Source organism: Antennarius striatus, chromosome 15, assembly GCF_040054535.1.
Source record: "Antennarius striatus isolate MH-2024 chromosome 15, ASM4005453v1, whole genome shotgun sequence".
Taxonomy (NCBI): domain Eukaryota; kingdom Metazoa; phylum Chordata; class Actinopteri; order Lophiiformes; family Antennariidae; genus Antennarius; species Antennarius striatus.
Window position 1 is genome coordinate 1496225 of NC_090790.1, and position 20178 is coordinate 1516402.

The 20178-nt window shown below is 45.6% G+C and overlaps 2 protein-coding genes across 6 annotated transcripts; one reads left to right on the plus strand and one right to left on the minus strand.

Moving 5' to 3' along the window:
- The first annotated feature begins 1349 nt into the window (after positions 1 to 1349).
- ndor1 (NADPH dependent diflavin oxidoreductase 1) lies at positions 1350 to 9462 on the plus strand. Of its 4 annotated transcripts, XM_068335360.1 has the most exons (15): positions 1350 to 1539; positions 1885 to 2021; positions 2950 to 3027; positions 4165 to 4262; positions 4388 to 4486; positions 4941 to 5042; positions 5609 to 5812; positions 6108 to 6235; positions 6575 to 6786; positions 6923 to 7030; positions 7153 to 7267; positions 7749 to 7895; positions 7977 to 8095; positions 8917 to 9011; positions 9143 to 9462. In XM_068335360.1, the coding sequence occupies exons 2-15, from the start codon at positions 1887 to 1889 to the stop codon at positions 9285 to 9287; spliced, it is 1785 nt and encodes a 594-aa protein (XP_068191461.1). In that variant the 5' UTR covers positions 1350 to 1539; positions 1885 to 1886; the 3' UTR covers positions 9288 to 9462. The 4 variants fall into 4 exon arrangements, with proteins under 4 accessions (XP_068191461.1, XP_068191460.1, XP_068191464.1 ...); XM_068335359.1 differs by having other exon boundaries at positions 7749 to 8095; XM_068335363.1 differs by lacking the exon at positions 9143 to 9462 and having other exon boundaries at positions 8830 to 8965.
- A 3065-nt stretch (positions 9463 to 12527) lies between these two features.
- Positions 12528 to 18554, minus strand: ntmt1 (N-terminal Xaa-Pro-Lys N-methyltransferase 1). Of its 2 annotated transcripts, none has more exons than XM_068334959.1 (4): positions 18426 to 18554; positions 17223 to 17387; positions 16088 to 16340; positions 12528 to 13377 (listed from the first exon to the last, which is right to left on the minus strand). In XM_068334959.1, the coding sequence occupies exons 2-4, from the start codon at positions 17379 to 17381 to the stop codon at positions 13121 to 13123; spliced, it is 669 nt and encodes a 222-aa protein (XP_068191060.1). In that variant the 5' UTR covers positions 17382 to 17387; positions 18426 to 18554; the 3' UTR covers positions 12528 to 13120. The 2 variants fall into 2 exon arrangements, with proteins under 2 accessions (XP_068191060.1, XP_068191061.1); XM_068334960.1 differs by having other exon boundaries at positions 17300 to 17387; positions 18426 to 18474.
- Positions 18555 to 20178: the final 1624 nt, after the last annotated feature.

The window sequence follows — 20178 nt, forward strand, 5'->3', positions numbered from 1 at the left end:
TCTGTGATATGTATTTTTTCTCTGTCCTCTGTTATGTCCATAATTGTTTGATGCAGAGTATTTTGTCTTAGCAGACACAACAGATACATGTGAATCATCTTCTCTGACGATTTTCATTTGTCTCTGTGACATTTCAAACTGCTGGGAGATCTCTAGAGCTTTGGCTAGCGTCAGATCCTCACCTCTGTCCAGCAGTCTTTCTTGGACTCGCTTTTCTCTCACTCCCGCGATGATCGCATCAATCAACATGTCGTCTGGGTCAGCGTACTCACAATCCATTAATATGAGCCTCAGATCCTTCACAAAGTTGTCGAAACTTTCAGTTGAGCCTTGTTTCCTTTGTTTGAAACGATGTCTGGCTATCCGTTTATTTTTCCTCGGCCGTATGTAGCCGGCAAATTTATCCAGTACCTTAACCGGATCTCCTTTTTCGCCGTCAGCCCAGTTTAACGTCTTGTAGATTTCTCTGCCTTGTTCGCCGATCCACGTTCCTAGCCAGCCGGCTTGTTGTTTAGCTTCTAGCTCCGAGAGGGGACCGTCAAATACAAACGTGACGTGACTCCTGAACCTTTCAAACTCCTGATACAGATCCGGAGCGTCCCAGTCTATTTTCGGATGTTCAAACTGAGAGGTTGCCATTGTTTTTTCTGTTCTTGACAGACTTCTGACACCATGTAATATACTGTACTCCAGACAACGTTGTTAGCGGGCGGGCAACTTATTTATTTTTTATTTGTTACAGAGCAGGACTACGGGAACTCAGTAGGGACAAACAGACTACAGGTAGAAAAGCAAAGCACTTAATGAACCAGTGTTATTCGACACAATATGTTACAAAAACTAATGAAGAATTTTATGCTAAACCTTGCTATAGAAGTCACAGTTTTGATGTATGTTGTGCAAATGCAAATAAAACGTTAGTGTGAGCAAGCAGTAAAAACTGTCATCTTTATTTATTTTCCAATGTGGAATATGTTTATCGCTTACGCCCAACGTGACCTATGAGACACAAACCAGATCTGTGGTAATAAAAATTACTGTTCTGAAAAGAACTGTAGAAATGTGTTCTATACGGTCCACTTGGTCCATTTTCCTGTACAGATAAATGGATGTGGATTCTGTCGGGATAAAACCACCCTATATAATGGAATCACGGTGGGGAGAACGTTTCATTCATTCTGCTCCGACAGGACTTTAGATATCCAGACTTTCTACCAGTCAGTTAGAAATAAATAACAGGTGAGACGTCTTTAACCCACCTGCTGCTCTATTTACCCCAAGTACTCTACCCTCCACACGGTAGGGGGCAGTAGAGCGGTAAACCCGACAGTTACCGTCAGAAGCAGAAGAAGAAGCAGCAGAAGAAGCAGCAGAAGCAGCAGTAATGATGCTGTTGTGAGTGAGGAACTCGTCCTTCTAGTGTTTCTTCCTGATGTTTTGAGGTGTTTCCGGACGGAGGAACCCTCGCAGGTATCTTCACACGTCTTCAGAGGATCGATCATCTGCTTCACCTCTTTTACACTACGTCATTCTGATCAGGTGATTGTTTTATAGTGGATCAATAATGGCTTCGATTTAATGTACCTGTTCGAAAAACTCCATGTGGGATCAGTAAATAAATAATTAGTCCGTCAAGGTGAACGGATGGTCACCCATTGTTGTGTAACAATGACGTCAGTGAACCTGTGTGTGTGTCTGTGTGTGTGTGTGTGTCTGTGTGTGTGTCTGTGTGTGTGTGTGTGTGTGTGTGTGTGTGTGTGTGTGTCTGTGTGTGTGTGTGTCTGTGTGTGTGTGTGTGTGTGTGTGTGTCTGTGTGTGTGTGTGTGTGTGTGTGTGTGTCTGTGTGTGTGTGTCTGTGTGTGTCTGTGTGTGTGTGTGTGTCAGACATGTCGGAGCCCCGTGTGTGTGTCCTCTACGGGAGTCAGACCGGGTCGGCCCAGGACGCCGCCCGGAGGATCGAGCGTCAGGCCCGGAGGAGACACCTGCAGGCGGGGGCGCTGCCGCTGGACTCCTACGAGGTGGTGAGTCTGGATCACGTTACGTTACGTTACATTACGTTACCTTACCTTACCTTACCTTACCTTACCTTACCTTACCTTACCTTACGTTACGTTACGTTACATTACGTTACATTACGTTACATTACGTTACGTTACGTTACCTTACGTTACGTTACGTTACGTTACGTTACGTTACCTTACGTTACGTTACGTTACGTTACATTACGTTACGTTACGTTACCTTACGTTACGTTACGTTACATTACGTTACGTTACGTTACGTTACCTTACGTTACGTTATCTTACGTTACGTTGCGTTACGTTACATTACGTTACATTACATTACGTTACGTTACGTTACCTTACGTTACCTTACGTTATGTTACCTTACGTTACGTTATGTTACGTTACATTACGTTACGTTCCATCCTGCTTCAAAGTGCTGATGTCATTGTCAGTGTTCATTCATCCACCAAATGTCTTCACAACCGTTCAGGTAGAAACAAAAAGCACTCGGGCAGCGAAGAGGATGGAGCTGAGATGATGACCTTGACCCTGAGAAAACTAGGTGAAGGTCAAATTTCAAATTTTGTAAAAGAAATTTGCACATATGTCAGGAACCAGATAAGACGAAACAGAAGGCGTTTTATTCAGGGAGGCAAACGGATGAAAACTAGATCACAACATTGACCTTAAAAATTAGGTCAAGGTCAAATTTTCACTTCTACACCTTTTTAGGTACACGTCTCTGAAACAAAAAGCAACATTGTCAGGATGGTGTCGCGGGACGTTGTAGTGTCTGACTGCCTACCTGCATGTGTAGATGGTACAGGATTGGAGCCGTTTGCTCTCATGTGTGTCTTTGTTTTCCACAACAGAATGTATATTTGGCGTTCAGGTCCACTCTCCACACGTTGAAGTAAAGTCCAGTTTGTTTCTTGTCGAACAGGGAAACCTGATCTCGGAGTCTCTGGTGGTTTTTGTGTGTTCTACCACTGGACAAGGAGACCCTCCTGATAACATGAAGGTAATAAGAAAATGATTCTTATAAGGAAAGCATCAGCATCAGCAATCTGTGATGAATTCCTGGGTTTCGTTCTCCTCTTCTTAAGCCAACCACATTCATCACATGCTATTAGGTTTTTTTAAATTAATCATCATTAAACTATTATTTTCTGCATTATGACAGTGTACCTACAATCAGTATATGTCCATTAGTTTGACCGTCACAATGACTCCATGACAATGAAAAGCTTCTCTTTGACACGACGTTGTTTGTGTATTATTACTAGTTTTAAGCGTTGTGTGAGGAGGCGTGTGACACCGGCGTTCTGCTGCCATTGGCTGCTCCGTGATTGTTCTACACACGACAGTAAAGCGTTGATTGTGTGACTGAATGGATTCCCACTCATAATGGTAGTAGTTTGTTAGTTACCTTTAGTGATAGTGAGATGAATCCTGATGAAGAGTTGAAGCTTTCATCACACTGGTACACAGACGGGTAAAAGATGTCTAATATTACTACTGATCTGGACCATGTGATCTGTGATGTGTTTTCATCTGTGATTTTACTGGCAGATCAAGTAGTAGATCAAGTCTGTTTAGTTATTTGTTGTCTCACAGTCATACAGTAATATTACTTAGATCCAGATCAGATATATATCATCTGAGGGGGATGTCATTTTTCATCTTTGTTCAAACATTAAACAGGCCTTTATTCTCTCTGCACATGGATATATATATATATATATATATATATATATATATATATATATATATATATATATCCGTATATAATTGTCACGACACAAGAAGAAATGTTCTTGATTTGAAACGAGTAATTCTGGTTTTCTAGTCTCTGCTGAGCAGACTCCTCTATCCATCCATCTTCTCATAGAGAAGATAATTCTCATTGTCTCATCGACATCCAGTCATCCACCTTGTGGTGCCAGTCCCAACCAGCTAATGTAACTGTAGGTAATCACTCTATAGTAAGAAATCTGTCTGACCTCGTGTGTGTGTGTGTGTGTGTGTGTGTGTGTGTGTGTGTGTGTGTGTGTGTGTGTGTGTGTGTGTGTGTGTGTGTGTGTGTGTGTGTGTGTGTGTGTGTGTGTGTGTGTGTGTGTGTGTGTGTGTGTGTGTGTGTTCTGTCTCTCCATCAAAGAACTTCTGGAGGTTTATCTTTAAGAAGTCTCTGCCTGTGAACGCTCTGAGTAACGTGGACTGTGCTGTTCTTGGCCTGGGAGACTCGTCCTACGCAAAGTCAGCTCCTCTCATCCAGAGTGATCCGGAGTGATCCAGAGTGATCTAGAGTGATCCAGAGTGATCTAGAGTGATCCAGAGTGATCCTTCTCTTTCACTAAACCATTAATCACCTTTGTGTGTAGGTTCAACTTTGTGGCTAAGAAACTTCATAAGCGTCTTCTGCATCTCGGTGCCAGCATGCTGCTTCCTGTTGGGCTGGCAGATGACCAGCATGACCTGGGGTAAGAACCCACCTGGGGTAAGAACCCACCTGGGGTAAGAACCCACCTGGGGTAAGAACCCACCTGGGGTCAGAACCCACCTGGGGTCAGAACCCACCTGGGGTAAGAACCCACCTGGGGTCAGAACCCACCTGGGGTCAGAACCCACCTGGGGTAAGAACCCACCTGGGGTCAGAACCCACCTGGGGTCAGAACCCACCTGGGGTCAGAACCCACCTGGGGTAAGAACCCACCCAGTAAGGAACTGGAAGTCATGGCACAAAGACCAGAATTTAATGTTGATTTCCTGTTAAATTTAACTACAACAACATTTTGACAGAATTAGTTTTCTGTACAAACTGGAGTAACAGAGAGGGTCAGAGAGAAGGAGGAGGAGATGAACGTATGAATGAACGAATGAATGAATGAATGAATGAACGAATGAATGAATGATGGATCGATCTGTGTGATCCAGTCCAGACGCTGTGATCGATCCGTGGCTCACCACGTTCTGGGAGAAGGTGTTGACCCTCCACCCGTCTGTGGCTGAAACCATTCCACTGAGGGAGGACGAGCTGTGAGTACTGACATCATTAGTCAGTGTGTACTCACTGGGTGGTTACACAGAGTGTGTACTCACTGGGTGGTTACACAGAGTGTGTACTCACTGAGTGGTTACACAGAGTGTGTACTCACTGGGTGGTTACACAGAGTGTGTACTCACTGAGTGGTTACACAGAGTGTGTACTCACTGGGTGGTTACACAGAGTGTGTACTCACTGGGTGGTTACACAGAGTGTGTACTCACTGGGTGGTTACACAGAGTGTGTACTCACTGGGTGGTTACACAGAGTGTGTACTCACTGGGTGGTTACACAGAGTGTGTACTCACTGGGTGGTTACACAGAGTGTGTACTCACTGGGTGGTTACACAGAGTGTGTACTCACTGAGTGGTTACACAGAGTGTGTACTCACTGGGTGGTTACACAGAGTGTGTACTCACTGGGTGGTTACACAGAGTGTGTACTCACTGGGTGGTTACACAGAGTGTGTACTCACTGGGTGGTTACACAGAGTGTGTACTCACTGGGTGGTTACACAGAGTGTGTACTCACTGATCATTCAGGTTTCTCTCGTGACAGACTCCCTCCTTCCTACACATTCCACTTCCATGATGGCGTGAGAGAAGAGCCACAGGAGGGGGTAGTTGTACCCCCCGACCAAAGCGCCCCCTCCTGGTCACGCCCCTTTCCGTCGAGACTCGTGTCCAATCAGAGAGTCACAGACGAGTCCCACTTCCAGGACGTGCGTCTCATTGAATTCGACATCTCTGGGTCCAACATGGAGTGAGTGTGTCCTCATTACTGATTAGAATGATGTTCTTCTGTTTACCTGGGGGGCCCAGGGGGGTTTCTCAGGGTCACAAGAGTAGAGATGGGTCAGGGTTAAAGAGGAAAAGAGGTGTTGGATTCCACAGACTTCCTGCAGGAACATCAGTTCTTCTAGAGGTCGGGTCGGCACCAGCACACATTGAGTTTCTGTGGTTTGAAGGGAGTCTGTGTTCTGACACACGTTCTAAAGGTTCTCCTGCTGAATGTAGTCTAACACTGAGCAGCTGGCTGGACTGACTTCCCTGTGCAGGTTTTCTGCGGGTGATGTTGTGATGATGTACCCCCTCAATGCAGTAGAAGATGTCAAGTTATTCTGCCAGCTCCTCCGTCTGGATCCAGAAGCCACGTTCACCTTAAAGGCAGCAGGAACCACTGCAGGTGTGTCAGCATGTCGGCACGGAAACGCCAACCTCACACGTTTGTCTGGTTTCTCTGTAAAAGTCCTCGTCTGATCTGTAGCTGGGGTCCGTTTGTTCATCGGGGGGGGGGATCGGTCGGTCGGTCGGTCTAGTGAGTGTCCAGACGTCCGTCCGTCCGTCCGTCTGGACACTCACCCAATCACCCGCAATGCTGGTTTTTGAAATGTTTTGAACTACAGTCCCTCTGCATTCAGGGCATTCAGGGCTCTGTTGGGGCAATGGGGCAATGGGGCACTAGTCTAGTCTATTGCGTCAACAGACTAGATGGTCACAGAATGAAACTGCACGCTGTCTTCAGTTCCAGCCAGGCTGCCTCAGCCCTGCAGCCTGTCCCACCTGGTGGGGAGCTACCTGGACATCTCCGCCGTGCCCCGGCGCTCCTTCTTCGAGCTCCTCTCTGCGTTTGCGACCAATGAGCTTGAGAAGGAGAAGCTGGTGGAGTTCAGCTCGGCAGCAGGCCAGGAGGAGTTACACAGCTACTGCAACCGGCCCCGACGCACGGCACTGGAGGTCAGGGGTCAGGGTTAAAGTCAGTATAATCACAGATTATTGCTGTGTGTCTCTAGGTAGATATTTAAGCTCTGAACATAAAGAGTTTCATCAATATGTTGAGCTGCTGATCAGGTCTCCTGTCTTCCTGCTCCAGGTCTTGACAGACTTCCCCCTGACGACAGCAGAACTCAAGGTGGACTATCTCCTCGATCTGTTTCCAGAGATCCAGCCTCGATCCTTCTCCATCGCCTCCTCCCTCCAGGTAGCTCCAGCATGACGTCTACCAAACCGCTGTGGAAAAGGATTCTTAGAATACGTCAAACAAACATTGTCCCTCCCTGTGAGAGGAGTGTGTCGTCAGTAAAATGTGATTTCCTGTTTCAGGCTCACCCACAGAAGATTCAGGTCCTGGTGGCCGTGGTCCAGTACAAAACCAAGATGTACAAACCTCGACGAGGCCTGTGCTCCACCTGGTTAGCTTCCCTGGACCCTGCACAAGGTTAGTGTGTGTGTGTGTGTGTGTGTGTGTGTGTGTGTGTGTGTGTGTGTGTGTGTGTGTGTGTGTGTGTGTGTGTGTGTGTGTGTGTGTGTGTGTGTGTGTGTGTGTGTGTGTGTGTGTGTGTGTGTGTGTGTGTGTGTGTGTGTGTGTGTGTGTGTGTGTGTGTGTGTGAAGCAAAGCCTTTTATTGATGCTCAACAGTAAAGAAGGACAAACACAGAGTTCGGTACGTCCTCTGTTAACCTCAGAAGTATGAAATACAGAATCAACAGATGAAATATAATTGAAAACGTTTGAAGATTATTTTAGCTTCATGCAGGGTGTGTGTATGGATATGAATAATCTCTCAGCTTTTATGTATATACACTCGATCACATTTACATATCATTATAACCCCTATCTGGGACCGTTTTGAAACACTGATGTAAAAGTTTAGACTTTAACAGTTTAAAACAGAGGTTGTGTTCTCCGTGTGTTTTCAGCTGACATGCGTGTCCCTCTGTGGGTTAAGAGGGGGAGTCTGAGGTTCCCTCCGCACAGGGACACCCCTGTAATAATGGTGGGACCTGGGACAGGGGTAGCACCCTTCAGGTCAGCCTTACAGGAGAGGACTGCTCAGGGCAGAAATGGTGAGATATCTGCCTGTGACTCACGTTTGTGTCAGGTCACCAGTGTGATCTTCACCCCCCCCTCGTCTTCCTGCTGTTCAGCCAACGTTCTGTTCTTCGGCTGTCGCTCTGAGGCCAAAGACTTCTACTTCAAGTCTGAGTGGGAGGAAATGATCAAGGCCGGCAACCTGATCCTCTTCACTGCCTTCTCACGGGACCAGGTCTGTTACAACCCCCCCTCCCACCCCCCGATCGTCCTTTACAACCCTTACGTGGAAGGACAGAAGTATATTACTCTTTCCAAACTCGGAAGTTCAGCTCTGCTGTCGGACAGGGTCACCAAAGGGTCGTCTCATAAAAGTATTTAAAAAATAAAAAACACAAAATATGGAATATTTCCAAAAGTTTGTGCAGTTTAATACTTCTGATATATTACAACTATTGGATGGATGGAAAAAACATGTTTTTGCAGGTGTGTCAAGACAGACAATGGGACAAAGACAATCATAGTGTTTCTGGGTTGGGGGGTCATTGTCTTACTGCATACAATGAAGATCATGTTTCATTATAAGATATCAGCATTATTATATGTAGTAATATATATCATATACATATATAACATGTAATATATATGCTTACAGTACATGAAAATATGTGGTTATAATGGGAGTCAATTGGACCATTTTTGACCCTACCAGGTATTGTGTGTACACAGTGAAAATCTGCTATTCTATACACTTCCAATGACAGACATTAAGGAATTTAGAAAATGAACATGAAAAAAGATTTTAAAATGTAATATCTTTAGCCTTTTAACTGATTTATTGGGAGAGAAACACGTAAAAACAACTAAAATGTCACTTTGGGCCCAGACAGTTCCCAAAGGGTTAATATCGTAACACATGCGTGTCTAGTACTTACATTTTTTCACTACTCTGATGTGTTTTTTACCCAGCTTTAACATTTCCAGCTTCACGTGAAGCCAACAGTCATGGCACTAGGTGGTGATGAAGGGCGTTTAGATCTGATGTTTCTGCTTCAGGAGCAGAAGGTGTACGTGCAGCAGCGCGTCCGGGAGAACGCCGAGCTCCTCTGGGATCTGATTTCAAACAAAAACGGCTGCTTTTACATCGCAGGGTGAGTTTTCCTCATGGATCCAAAGAACAATTATCAACTTCAACTACATTTGAGTGTTTTTGTTTGCTGTGGTCAGAAACAGACTGACTCCACTCGGGTGACCGTGACCTTTTCCTATTCTTTGTCTGCAGCAATGCCAACCAGATGCCAGCCAGTGTGAGCGACTCTTTGAAGGAGGTGTTCCAGCAGGAGGGGAAGATGTCTGCTGAGCAGGCTGAGCAGATGCTGGCAGCCATGGAGAGGTCGGGACGATTACAAGTTGAAGCGTGGTCCTGACCCCCCGACCGACACCCACGACCCCTCAAGACTCTGCTGCTGACATGACGACTGCCAAGATATAGTTTAAGATATAGTTACTGCTGTGGATTAAAAGTGGGATTATTACACAGGATGTTCTGTCACGTTTATATGTGATGGAATAACCTGCGCTCAAATAAATACGTCTGACCTTTAAGAACATTCAGTGTGTTTTTATTCATCACACGATCATGATGGTACTGTGTAGATGGGGTGGTAGTGGTAGAACTGTGGTTCTTGTGTGATCAAAATCCACTCATTGTGGGACCTGAGAGATGTAATTCACCTCAAATTAAAAACCCAACCAGCAGCCGTCAGTCAGCCTCAGGAACAGCTGTTCAATATGGTCATTTGAAAAACAAACTCTTCTTTTTAAACAATTTAATTGAATTACCCTTAACAAAAAGTTCAAATCAGCGTAGCAGAGAGGTACACACACAATTGGAGATATCTTCTTTCATGACCTCTTAGCAGGCAAACAGTTAAAAAAGGAAAAGTGCAACAGAGTTGTGTTACGTTAGGTGTAGTTTATAGACAAGTTCATCATTCATTCTCATGGCTGGACAACATCAAAACGATCCGTTTGGTCACGTTTCCCATGGTGACGTAACAACGGGAGTGACTGACAGAGTGATCGACCTATCCTGAGCCATGTTTCATAGATCGACACATCCTCTCCCAGGTGAAGGTGTGGAGTTTGTTTTCAGGCTAACGTGGGAGTCTGTCCCAATGACCTGACTGAGAAATCCATTTAAACTTTTTAAATGTTATTTAAATCAAACAGTAAATCGTTATATGCACGTTACAAAACCAGTTCACAAGTAGAACATTCACACCATTGTGTATACCTATATGAAATAACTGAAATCGAGAGCTGACGTCTAGCTCCTTTGTATGGTTAACTTGATAATAGACAAACTTCTTTAGTTCTTCCATCAATAGCTGTGACATTGTGCTGCTTATAAACGCTTTAAGGCATTCCAGTTTTTATTTACTGTCTGTTTTAGTCACATGATACACACAGGAGTTACTAAATGATGAAAAGAAAAAGAAAATGAGGAAAACAAAGGTGGTGTAATATTTTACGGTACTAATTGTTCTCTTCCCATTGCTTAACGTTCTGGTGGAATAGAGTGAAATGTAGCTTCCACTGTATTAACGCAGTCTCATCCATTTTAAGCGAGCATGGCATGAAAAAGATGCTCAGTAAACACCAGCGGTGTAACCTGTGGAATTCATGTGCACCTATATGTTTTAATGTCCTCCTCATGCATGTCCAGCTATCTGTTAAAAAGGTTTATGTAATTCACCTTCTAAAAGGACCTTGTAGGTTAGATCTGGACATAGAAATACTGGAGCGCGGTGGGGGGGGGGGTCACAGGCCAATCACGTTAGCTGTTAGAACGACACCGAAGCAGCAGTGATTTAGCTCTGGAAACTTCAGAAAAGGTTGTTAGTCCTGGTTCATACCTGAAAATGTGACCCAGCATTCAGTCTGCTTTCCTTTACAGTCACCTACTACTAATGCTCCCAATGCTCAGACCGTCTACATCTAAAGGACAAAAGACACTCATTTGAAGACAATGCAGAAGGCAGATGGTTTGACAGGGGAGTGGAAGAAACCAACTGGGTCCAGTTAGAATGATCACCTCTAAATAAAGGTGGAGTTAATGCCACCACCTCTCTCCAGTATAAAATCAGATGCCAGTGTCTCTCCTCAGAAGGCTTCAAGCCCTTTTAAACCTTGAGTTACGTTAAACTGATAACTTTAATGTCTGATGATACGCCCCATTGGACAAAACTACTTTTGAGTCATCCTGAAGGACTCATTACGTTAACCGCTGAAGTAATCCAGGACGTATCTCCATAAACACACCCTCGTGGTGCTGGGACATGGAGCTACTGGCTGTCGGCATCAGTCATAGTATCTGCTGAGGGGGCTGAGTCATGGGATCACTATCTGTGTCCACATCCTTCCCAAGAGTGGGCATAGCTACTGGGTAGGTTGTCAGTCCTCCAGGTCGAGATGGACTTGTGTTGAGTTGGTTGAAGACGTTTCACCTCTACACTCTATTAATCCCTGAGGAAACTGCAATCAAAGAGGCTCGTTCAGGTCCGACCATGTGGGTTGATCAGCTCATCCCAGTGTTATAGTAGCTGTGTCCAGGGCAACTATAGCAGCAAACTGTTACCAGCTGCCTTTTGCAGTGGTTGTAGGTCAGTAACTGGACTTGCTCAAGGTTTGATGAAGAAGCTTCAACTCTCATTCAAGAGGCTTCTTCAGCTCCGACTGACTGGTAGAGTCCAGGTAGTCTCCTGTTGGAGCACAAAGCAACAAACAACAAAGACTTGACAAAAAGTCAACTTCTGTCAGCGTGAGATGGTGGGTGTGGATTCCTGTAATGGGCTGTGGCTGGACAGTGTCCTGGACAACCCCCACCAGGCACCTGCACCTGAAGGGACAAAGCAGGCTCTACTTCCTGAGGAGGTTGTGGTCATTTCACATCTGCAGGAAACTCCTGTGGATGCTTTATCAGTTTGTGATAGTCAGCATCTTCTAACAGGACAGAACAGTGGCCAGTCGTCACTACAATTATTATATATGGGATATATACACTGGAATCCCATGTTTATTTAAATTTATTACTTTTTGAAACTCTGGGTTCTTAACTAATGATTGCTTATCCAATGCTACTGGAATCTTAATTTCTCTGAGAAAGTCTTCCCAAGGGAATAATAAAGCTCTATCGATCTGAAAGTATGACCTTAATCACTTTCAATGTTCTGGGAATGAGAAGAAGGAGGAGAAGAAGAAGAAGAAGAAGAAGAAGTACACTTTAATGATCCCCGTAGGGAAACTATTATATTTTCAGTCATAATTAGTAATCATACATATGTGTTTTTTTAAAGGCTCCTGAAACAACCAATCACACACAAGGGGCCTGTAGGCATGCAGTAAATACAGGGGGGCCGAGGGACGGGAGCCCCATCTTTGGAGCGCCCTGAATGAGCAGCTTGTGGAGGGGACGGTGTCTTGCTCAAAGGCACCTTGGCAGTGTTTGGGAGGTGAGCTGGCTCCTCCCACTGCCAGCTCACACCCCAAGAGTGAACGGTCAGGAGCAGGAATCCAACCGCCGATCTTGGATCACTGGACGACCCGCTCCACCGACTGAGCTACTGCTGCTCATGTTAATCATCTCATGGGTAAAATGGAGAAAATCTATGACATGACTTTATTTTTGTCTCAACTGTTCAACATTTCAAATCAGGACCTCAAGTAGAAGGCTGGAATAACCAGGTTTCACCTCTCAGTCCAACGCACCGAATAGATTTGGACAATAGGTTTAGGTTTTATATAAATATGTTTACGCTGAAATTCTTATCACTTGACAAAATTGACCTGTTGTCAAGAATTTATAAAACAGTAACATGGAATAACTCATTAAACTTGAAAATGTGTCTTCTACTGGTGTGACAGTAGTTCAGTATCAAATCATTTCAAAACCGACGTCAGGGGATCAGAGATTGACTGATCCACTGAGCATACAGCCAACGATTAGGAGAAGTGAAGCTTGAGCTGCTCTCTCTCTGGAGATCATGAAGAACATACAAGAACACACTCAATAAAATTTAAAAGGAGCCGATATTCCTGAGAGAAGAGCAATTCAACCCAGACAAGGTCACAATCACATCTCAAAGCAGATCGCTTCCAAACACACAAAATCCATTACTGACTAGGAAATCACACAATTAATGGACAACTTTTCTGGATAAAACATCATCCTTGTCCTATTCCATGATGGGGGGGCAGTCTATCTAAGAGCCAGGGAATAAACCTGGTAGATTTCCTTTGGAAAGTTCTTTTGTTGCTCTTCATGGAGGATGTGGAGACCCGCTCTGCTCACAAGATTGTGAATTATTTCCAGATCTCGGCAAATGCTGCTGTCCACCTCGTCAGGGACCACGCCCTCGTAGGACACGTTGTCCTTGATGATGATGAGGCCGTTGGGTCGCAGGGCTTTCTGGCAGCGTCGCAGGAATTCCACCAAATGGTTGTCTGTCAGGTGGCCTGAAGAAAGGAAATGTAAATTAACTGCAGAAGAACATGAACATTTTTTCTAAACATTTTTGTCAGTGGAGTACCGATTGATGGGTTCAGCAATGCATGACTATGAAGCTACTTAAATTAGTAAAAAACTTCTTCTCCTTTGGGCTGTTCCCTTCAGGGGTCGCCACAGCCAATCAGTGTCCTCCATCTAACCCTGTCTTCTGCATCCTCTTCTCTCACACCAACTACCTTCATGTCCTCTTTCACTACATCCATAAACCTCCTCTTTGGTCTTCCTCTAGGCCTCCTGCCTGGCAGTTCAGAACTCAGCATCCTTCTACCAATATATTCACTATCTCTCCTCTGGACATGTCCAAACCATCTCAGTCTGGCCTCTCTGACTTTATCTCCAGAACCTCTAACATGTGCTGTCCCTCTGATGTACTCATTCCTGATCCTATCCATCCTGGTCACTCCCAGAGAGAACCTCAGCATCTTCATCTCTGCTACCTCCAGCTCTGTCTCCTGTCTTTTCCTCAGTGACACTGTCTCTAGACCAAACAACATCGCTGGTCTCACCACAGTTTTGTACACCTTTCCTTTCATTTTAGCTGAAACTCTTCTATCACACATCACACCTGACACTTTCCTCCACCCGTTCCATCCTGCCTGGACACGCTTCTTCACCTCTTTTCCACACTCTCCATTGCTCTGGACTGTTGACCCTAAGTACTTCAAATCCTCCACCTTCTTGATCTCTTCTCCCTGTAACCTCACTCTTCCACTTGGGTCCCTCTCATTCACACACATGTACTCTGTCTTACTGCGGCTAACCTTCATTCCTCTCCTTTCCAGGACAAACCTCCACCTCTCTAGCTTCTCCTCCACCTGTTCCCTGCTCTCACTGCAGATCACAATGTCATCTGCAAACATCATAGTCCATGGAGATTCCTGTCTAACCTGGTCTGTCAGCCTGTCCATCACCATAGCAACAAGAAGGGGCTCAGAGCTGATCCCTGATGCAGTCCCACCTTGAACTCCTCTGTCACACCTACACACACCTCACCACTGTCTTACAGTCCTCATACATGTCCTGCACTGCTCTAACATACTGGCACCTGTCAATAGACTTCCATCCCTATCCTTAATCACCCTAACCTGCTGCACGTCCTTCCCATCTCTGTCTCTCTGTCTTGCCAACCGGTATAGATCAGTCTCTCCCTCCTTACTGTCCAACCTAGCATACAAGTCATCATAAGCTTCTTGTTTGGCCTTTGCTACCTCTACCTTCACCTTACGCTGCATCTCCCTGTACTCCTGTCTACTCTCCTCAGTCCTCTCAGTGTCCCACTTCCTCTTGGCTAACCTCTTTCTCTGTATACACTCCTGTACCTCCTCATTCCACCACCAAGTCTCCTTATCTACTTTCCTTCCAGATGACACACCAAGTACTCTCCTACCTGTCTCCCTGATCACATTAGCTGTAGTTTTCCAGTCATCTGGAAGCACCTCCTGACCACCCAGAGCCTGTCTGAACTCCTTCCTAAAAGTCCTGCAACACTCTTCCTTTTTCAGCTTCCACCATTTCATCTTCTGCTCTGCCTGTTCCCTCTTCATCTTCATCAGCTCTTCAAAGTACTCTTTCCATCTTCAAGTTCATTAAATAATTCAAATGTAGTTGTTGTTTTAACTTGATTTTGTTCTATGAAGCAAGACCAGCATAGTTAAAGCTCAGTGATGTAAAGTGGTCTAGCCGGACCAGGCTAATTGTCAGGCTGTATCTCAATTGTTTCAGAGTCCTTGAAACAGTGACCAGTAAGAAAAGAGAAAGGTTTACTTTTGACGCTGGTGTGCGGTCACATTACTTGATTATATCAAGAAATGTTGTTCTTCTCTCTCAGTACTGTCTCCATCTGAAAGACAGACAGTACTGTCTGTCTTTCAGATGGAGGCGGACTGCTGAGTCTAATCTTGAGGAGTTGGCTCTCCCCAATGAGTTCTTCACTGCAGTGGACAGCATAAACTACATTTACTCTGTGTCATGGACACAAATTTTTGTGAAGTTAGAGAAACTATCTCTACACACAGGAGGAGGATGAAGACACTATCTATCATGGTGCAGCACTGACCTCCACTCCCAGAAACCAAAGAACCATTCACACCTGGGTGGAGCCCAGTCACAGCGCACATGAGCTGTATACACTAACTGAAGAGACGTGTCCCTCAATGAGAGGACAAGCAGCTTCAACAACATCATTATAGATTAACACTGTCTTAAATTTCTGGCTTTTAGAACCAAATAGCACATCTTCGTAAAGACATTTGAAGCTGTTGGAATGCACTAAGTCAACATATTTCACTACTCACCAGCACATTTTATAAATACAGTGAATAATGGAGGTAGCAAAATTAATTGTTGCGTTACAAGGTACATTATCAAGTAAATTTCTATGAGGTAATCTATTATTTCTATTTTTCATGATTCTGTAAAACATTATGCCTGTTCCATGGTTGACTTGTTTACGTGTATATACGTAAATGAGATATTATCACACGAGGTCCCTGCAGACATTCGAACAGCAGAAAAGAGCGGCTCTACATAGATATCATCTTCTGATCGTTCAAACATTGTTCACACTCACAATGCTGAACAGACCCTAAGTCATGTAGTTAGTGTCACGGTTATGACACGCAGTCATTGCCTTCTGATGTCAACCGATGATGCACTTACCAATAACCCACTGGATCCATATGACATCATAGCGACCACTCGCTGGCACAAAGTCCTGCAGGCCTTTGCAGATGTAGTTTCCCACTTTTTTCCCATCTTCTCCCAAGTAAGCCTTGGCTTTGTCCAGAAATTCCTGCGTCACGTCCACCAGGTCCACAGTGCTGAACATCGGCAGCAGTAATCGTTTGGTGATCCTCCCAATGCCCGCCCCACAATCCAGAGCACAGCTCGTGCCCGTCTTCCCCTCCTCCTCCTTCAGTTACAAAGAAATAAAAACCCACTGGATCAGATTCAGGGTCAAAAGACTAACACAACACACAGGACCCCGTTTGCTGCCCATACAGCACTGAACTGTCAGGACACTAGACAATAGACTTCTGAAGGTGTGCTGTGGTATCTGGCATCGAGATGTTAGCAGACCTGTAGGCAGTGAAGAGAGCCCGACGCCACAAACTCACACTGCTCCTGAGTATTTTAATGGAAACGTGATCCTACTGAAATAATCCTCTGCCTTCAGGGAGTACGCTCTCATACAAAACATATCAAGGCAGTCACAGACTGCAACATCCTGCGACACCCCTGAATGCAACATTTACCCTGACCTACTTGCATAAGTCAAAGCTAGTGCTTTGATCTATGACAGTTGGTCAGAGCACTAGCTTTGATCTTTGGTATTACTCACACTTTCTATCTTATCCAGTTCCTGAGTGTACAAAAGTTAAAAAATTGACCTTGACCTAGTTTTCTCAAGGTCATCATCTCATCTTCCTCCCCTCTCCTGCCTGAGAAACGTGTCTTTTTGTTCTATCTTTCTATCTGTAACAAACACGAGGTTGTGTGGATTTGATTTTTTTTTCTAAGCAGGAAAGAAAGAGAAAAACATTCAGTTCTAAAATAAATGTGGACGTTTGTGTCCCCCGGACGGACGGCGTCCGAGGACGGTGTGTCAGACGCTAACGAGAACGCTGCTGAAGACCAGTGTCCAACTACAGCCACACCTGGAGATACAAGTTTAATCCGCTGCGTATCAGCCACACACACACACACACACACACACACACACACACACACACACACACACACACACACACACACACACACATTTCTGTTCTAATGCTTTCAGAGACTTTCTTACACCGAGGAACTTTTGCAAGAATGCTTTGGATCCATTGACATCAATGCTGGAGAGGCTGCTGTAGCCCCCGAGCATACCGTCCACGGTGGGGGGGACCTCTTTCCAGTAGACCTCTGCATTGGAGTAGAACGTTGTCTCATCTTCCACGATGTCCCCCATCGTCACCTGTCGGGGTCCACAGACATTGATCACTGACAGGAAACGTGAGCACACCCCCATCACCGCTGACGCACAGCGGGAGTCCCGTCAGAGCAGTGACAGCCCCCCTGAAACAGCCCCCCCACCAGGGGGCCCCTTCTCTAAGACGCTTCACCCCCCAACCAACAGAAATGTCACCTGACTGATCTTCAGAGGGGTTCCAGGACCACCAGCAGTTAGAACAGCTGCTCCTGACTCCTCCTCTATGACCTTATTTGGTTGTAGACACACTGAACCCCAGACACGTGACAGGCTGTCTGGTGACCCAGGTGGAGTGTCTCCAGGAGCACCTTAAGGTGCGGCTGAGGTGAACACCTGTGTGAACGGTCCCTGCCTGAAGGAGACTCCCTGCTGAGACGAGTGTGGACTGACGTCAGACTGGGGGGGCCTTCTACCAGACATACTGACGGGACGGGCAGCTTTCTGGAGGAAAGACCATATGGGGGGGGGGGGTATTCTAGGAGGGGTTATTCTAGGACATCTACAGCAACACACACGTTTACCGTCTGACCGCTCCGCCGGTAACACCCCCCGGTAGTTCAGCACCGGTAACCCCCCCCCCCCCCCAGGTAGATCAGCACCCCAGTAGATCAGCGCCGGTAACCCCCACCGGTAACCCCCGGTAGATCAGCGCCGGTAACCCCCCCCCCCCCCAGGTAGATCAGCACCCCGGTAGACCAGCGCCGGTAAACCCCACCGGTAACCCCCCGGTAGATCAGCGCCGGTAACCCCCACCGGTAGCCCCCGGTAGCCCCCACCGGTAACCCCCACCGGTAACCCCCGGTGATCAGCGCCGGTAACCCCCCCCCCCAGGTAGATCAGCACCCCGGTAGACCAGCGCCGGTAAACCCCACCGGTAACCCCCCGGTAGATCAGCACCGGTAACCCCCACCGGTAACCCCCACCGGTAGCCCCCGGTAGCCCCCACCGGTAACCCCCACCGGTAGCCCCCGGTAGCCCAGCGCCGGTAACCCCCCGGGGACCCTGACTAACGGCTGCACTGACCTCTCGGCTCCACGCCGCCGGACCTTCCAACACGTCCGAACGTCAAAACCCCGTTTTTCTATTTGAGGCCATCGCTGCACGTGTCTGCGTCACTTCCTTATTTGGTCTCAGGCGTCAGAGTGACCACAGCGCCCCTAGTGGCTGACGTCAGCTGGGTCACGTGATCCCCAACAATTAACGGTGTTGAATTTCTCACAAAACAAAATGTACTTTACAAATGCACAACGACTCACCTGAAAAAACAAACAAACAAAAAAAATTAAATTAAATTAAATTTTTAAAAAAATGGTAAATATATATATATATATATGGCAAATATATATATATATATATATATATATATATATATATATATATATATATATATATATATATATATATATATATATAAAATATATATATATATTCTCTCTATATATATATTCTCTCTCTCTCTCTCTCTCTCTCTCTCTCTCTCTCTCTCTCTCTCTCTCTCTATATATATATATATATATATATATATATATATATATATATATATATATATATATATATATATATATTCCTTTTGGCTTTGAGGAATATTTGAGGAATATGTTTCTTCCAATGGCATTCCAGACATGCTCACTGGGGTTCATGTCATTGAAAAGCCAGGTGATCTGTTGCACCCCTTTGTAACAGGTGTCTGAGCTCCTGCCTCGTCCCCTCACAGCCTCAGGCTGCTGCCGTACAACCGTTCCGCCTGTTGGGACAATGCTTTTCCAGGACGTTGATTTTGTCAGAGTGCAACCATCCTCTGACATAAAGATACAGCCTGGGGAGCATTTGTGTCTGATTTGATTTAAAATAACGCAGCCAATTCTGAAGCTGTGGACTTACTGCATACAAACTTTATGCAAGACAAAGACAACACAGCACCAAGACGTAGACACCTGGTTAAAGGTAATTCCCAGTCTGTATAAAAAAAAATAAAAAGAGGAATGTATCTGAAAGCAAAATTATTCAAATTTGTAAATTTGATCAGGATCTCTGGTTTAACACACACATTAAGCAGGTTTCTAGAACGGCCTTTTTCCATCTCAAACATTGTTAAAATCAGACATATTTTAAAACGGAGTGATGCAGAGAAATTAATCCACGCTTTCATCACCTCCAGACTAGATCACTGCAACGCACTTTTTACAGGCTGCCCCAAAAAGTCGCTGAAGAGTCTTCAACTAATCCAGAATGCTGCTGCCAATGTTCTGACCAGGACCAGTACCAGAGACCAGGTTCTGACCAGGACCAGTACCGGAGACCAGGTTCTGACCAGGACCAGTACCAGAGACCATGTTTCTCCTGTGTGTTTTTTTTTTTTTTTTAATTTTATATACTGGTTTGATCCCCGAAGGGAAATTAAGAACGCACACTCTAGCTACTGATTCAAACGCATGCATACATACATATATGTGAGTACAGGCCCCTGTATCACACACACACACAAAGGGGCCTGTAGGCATGCAGGGGGGGTAGAGTGGCAGCAGCTCCTTCTTGGTGCGCCTCAAATGAGCAATTTGTAAAGGGGACGGCACCTTGCTCAAGGGTGCCTCGGCAGTGCTCCGGAGATGAGCTGACACCTCCAACTGTCAGCTCACCTCCGGGTATTTTTGGGGGGGCGGGAGCGGGAATCGAACCGCCGATCTTAAATCATAGGACGACCCGCTCTACCGCCCGCTTTACCACTGAGCCACTGCCGCCCGTGTTGCTTCTCTGCACTGGCTTCCTGTGAAGCTAG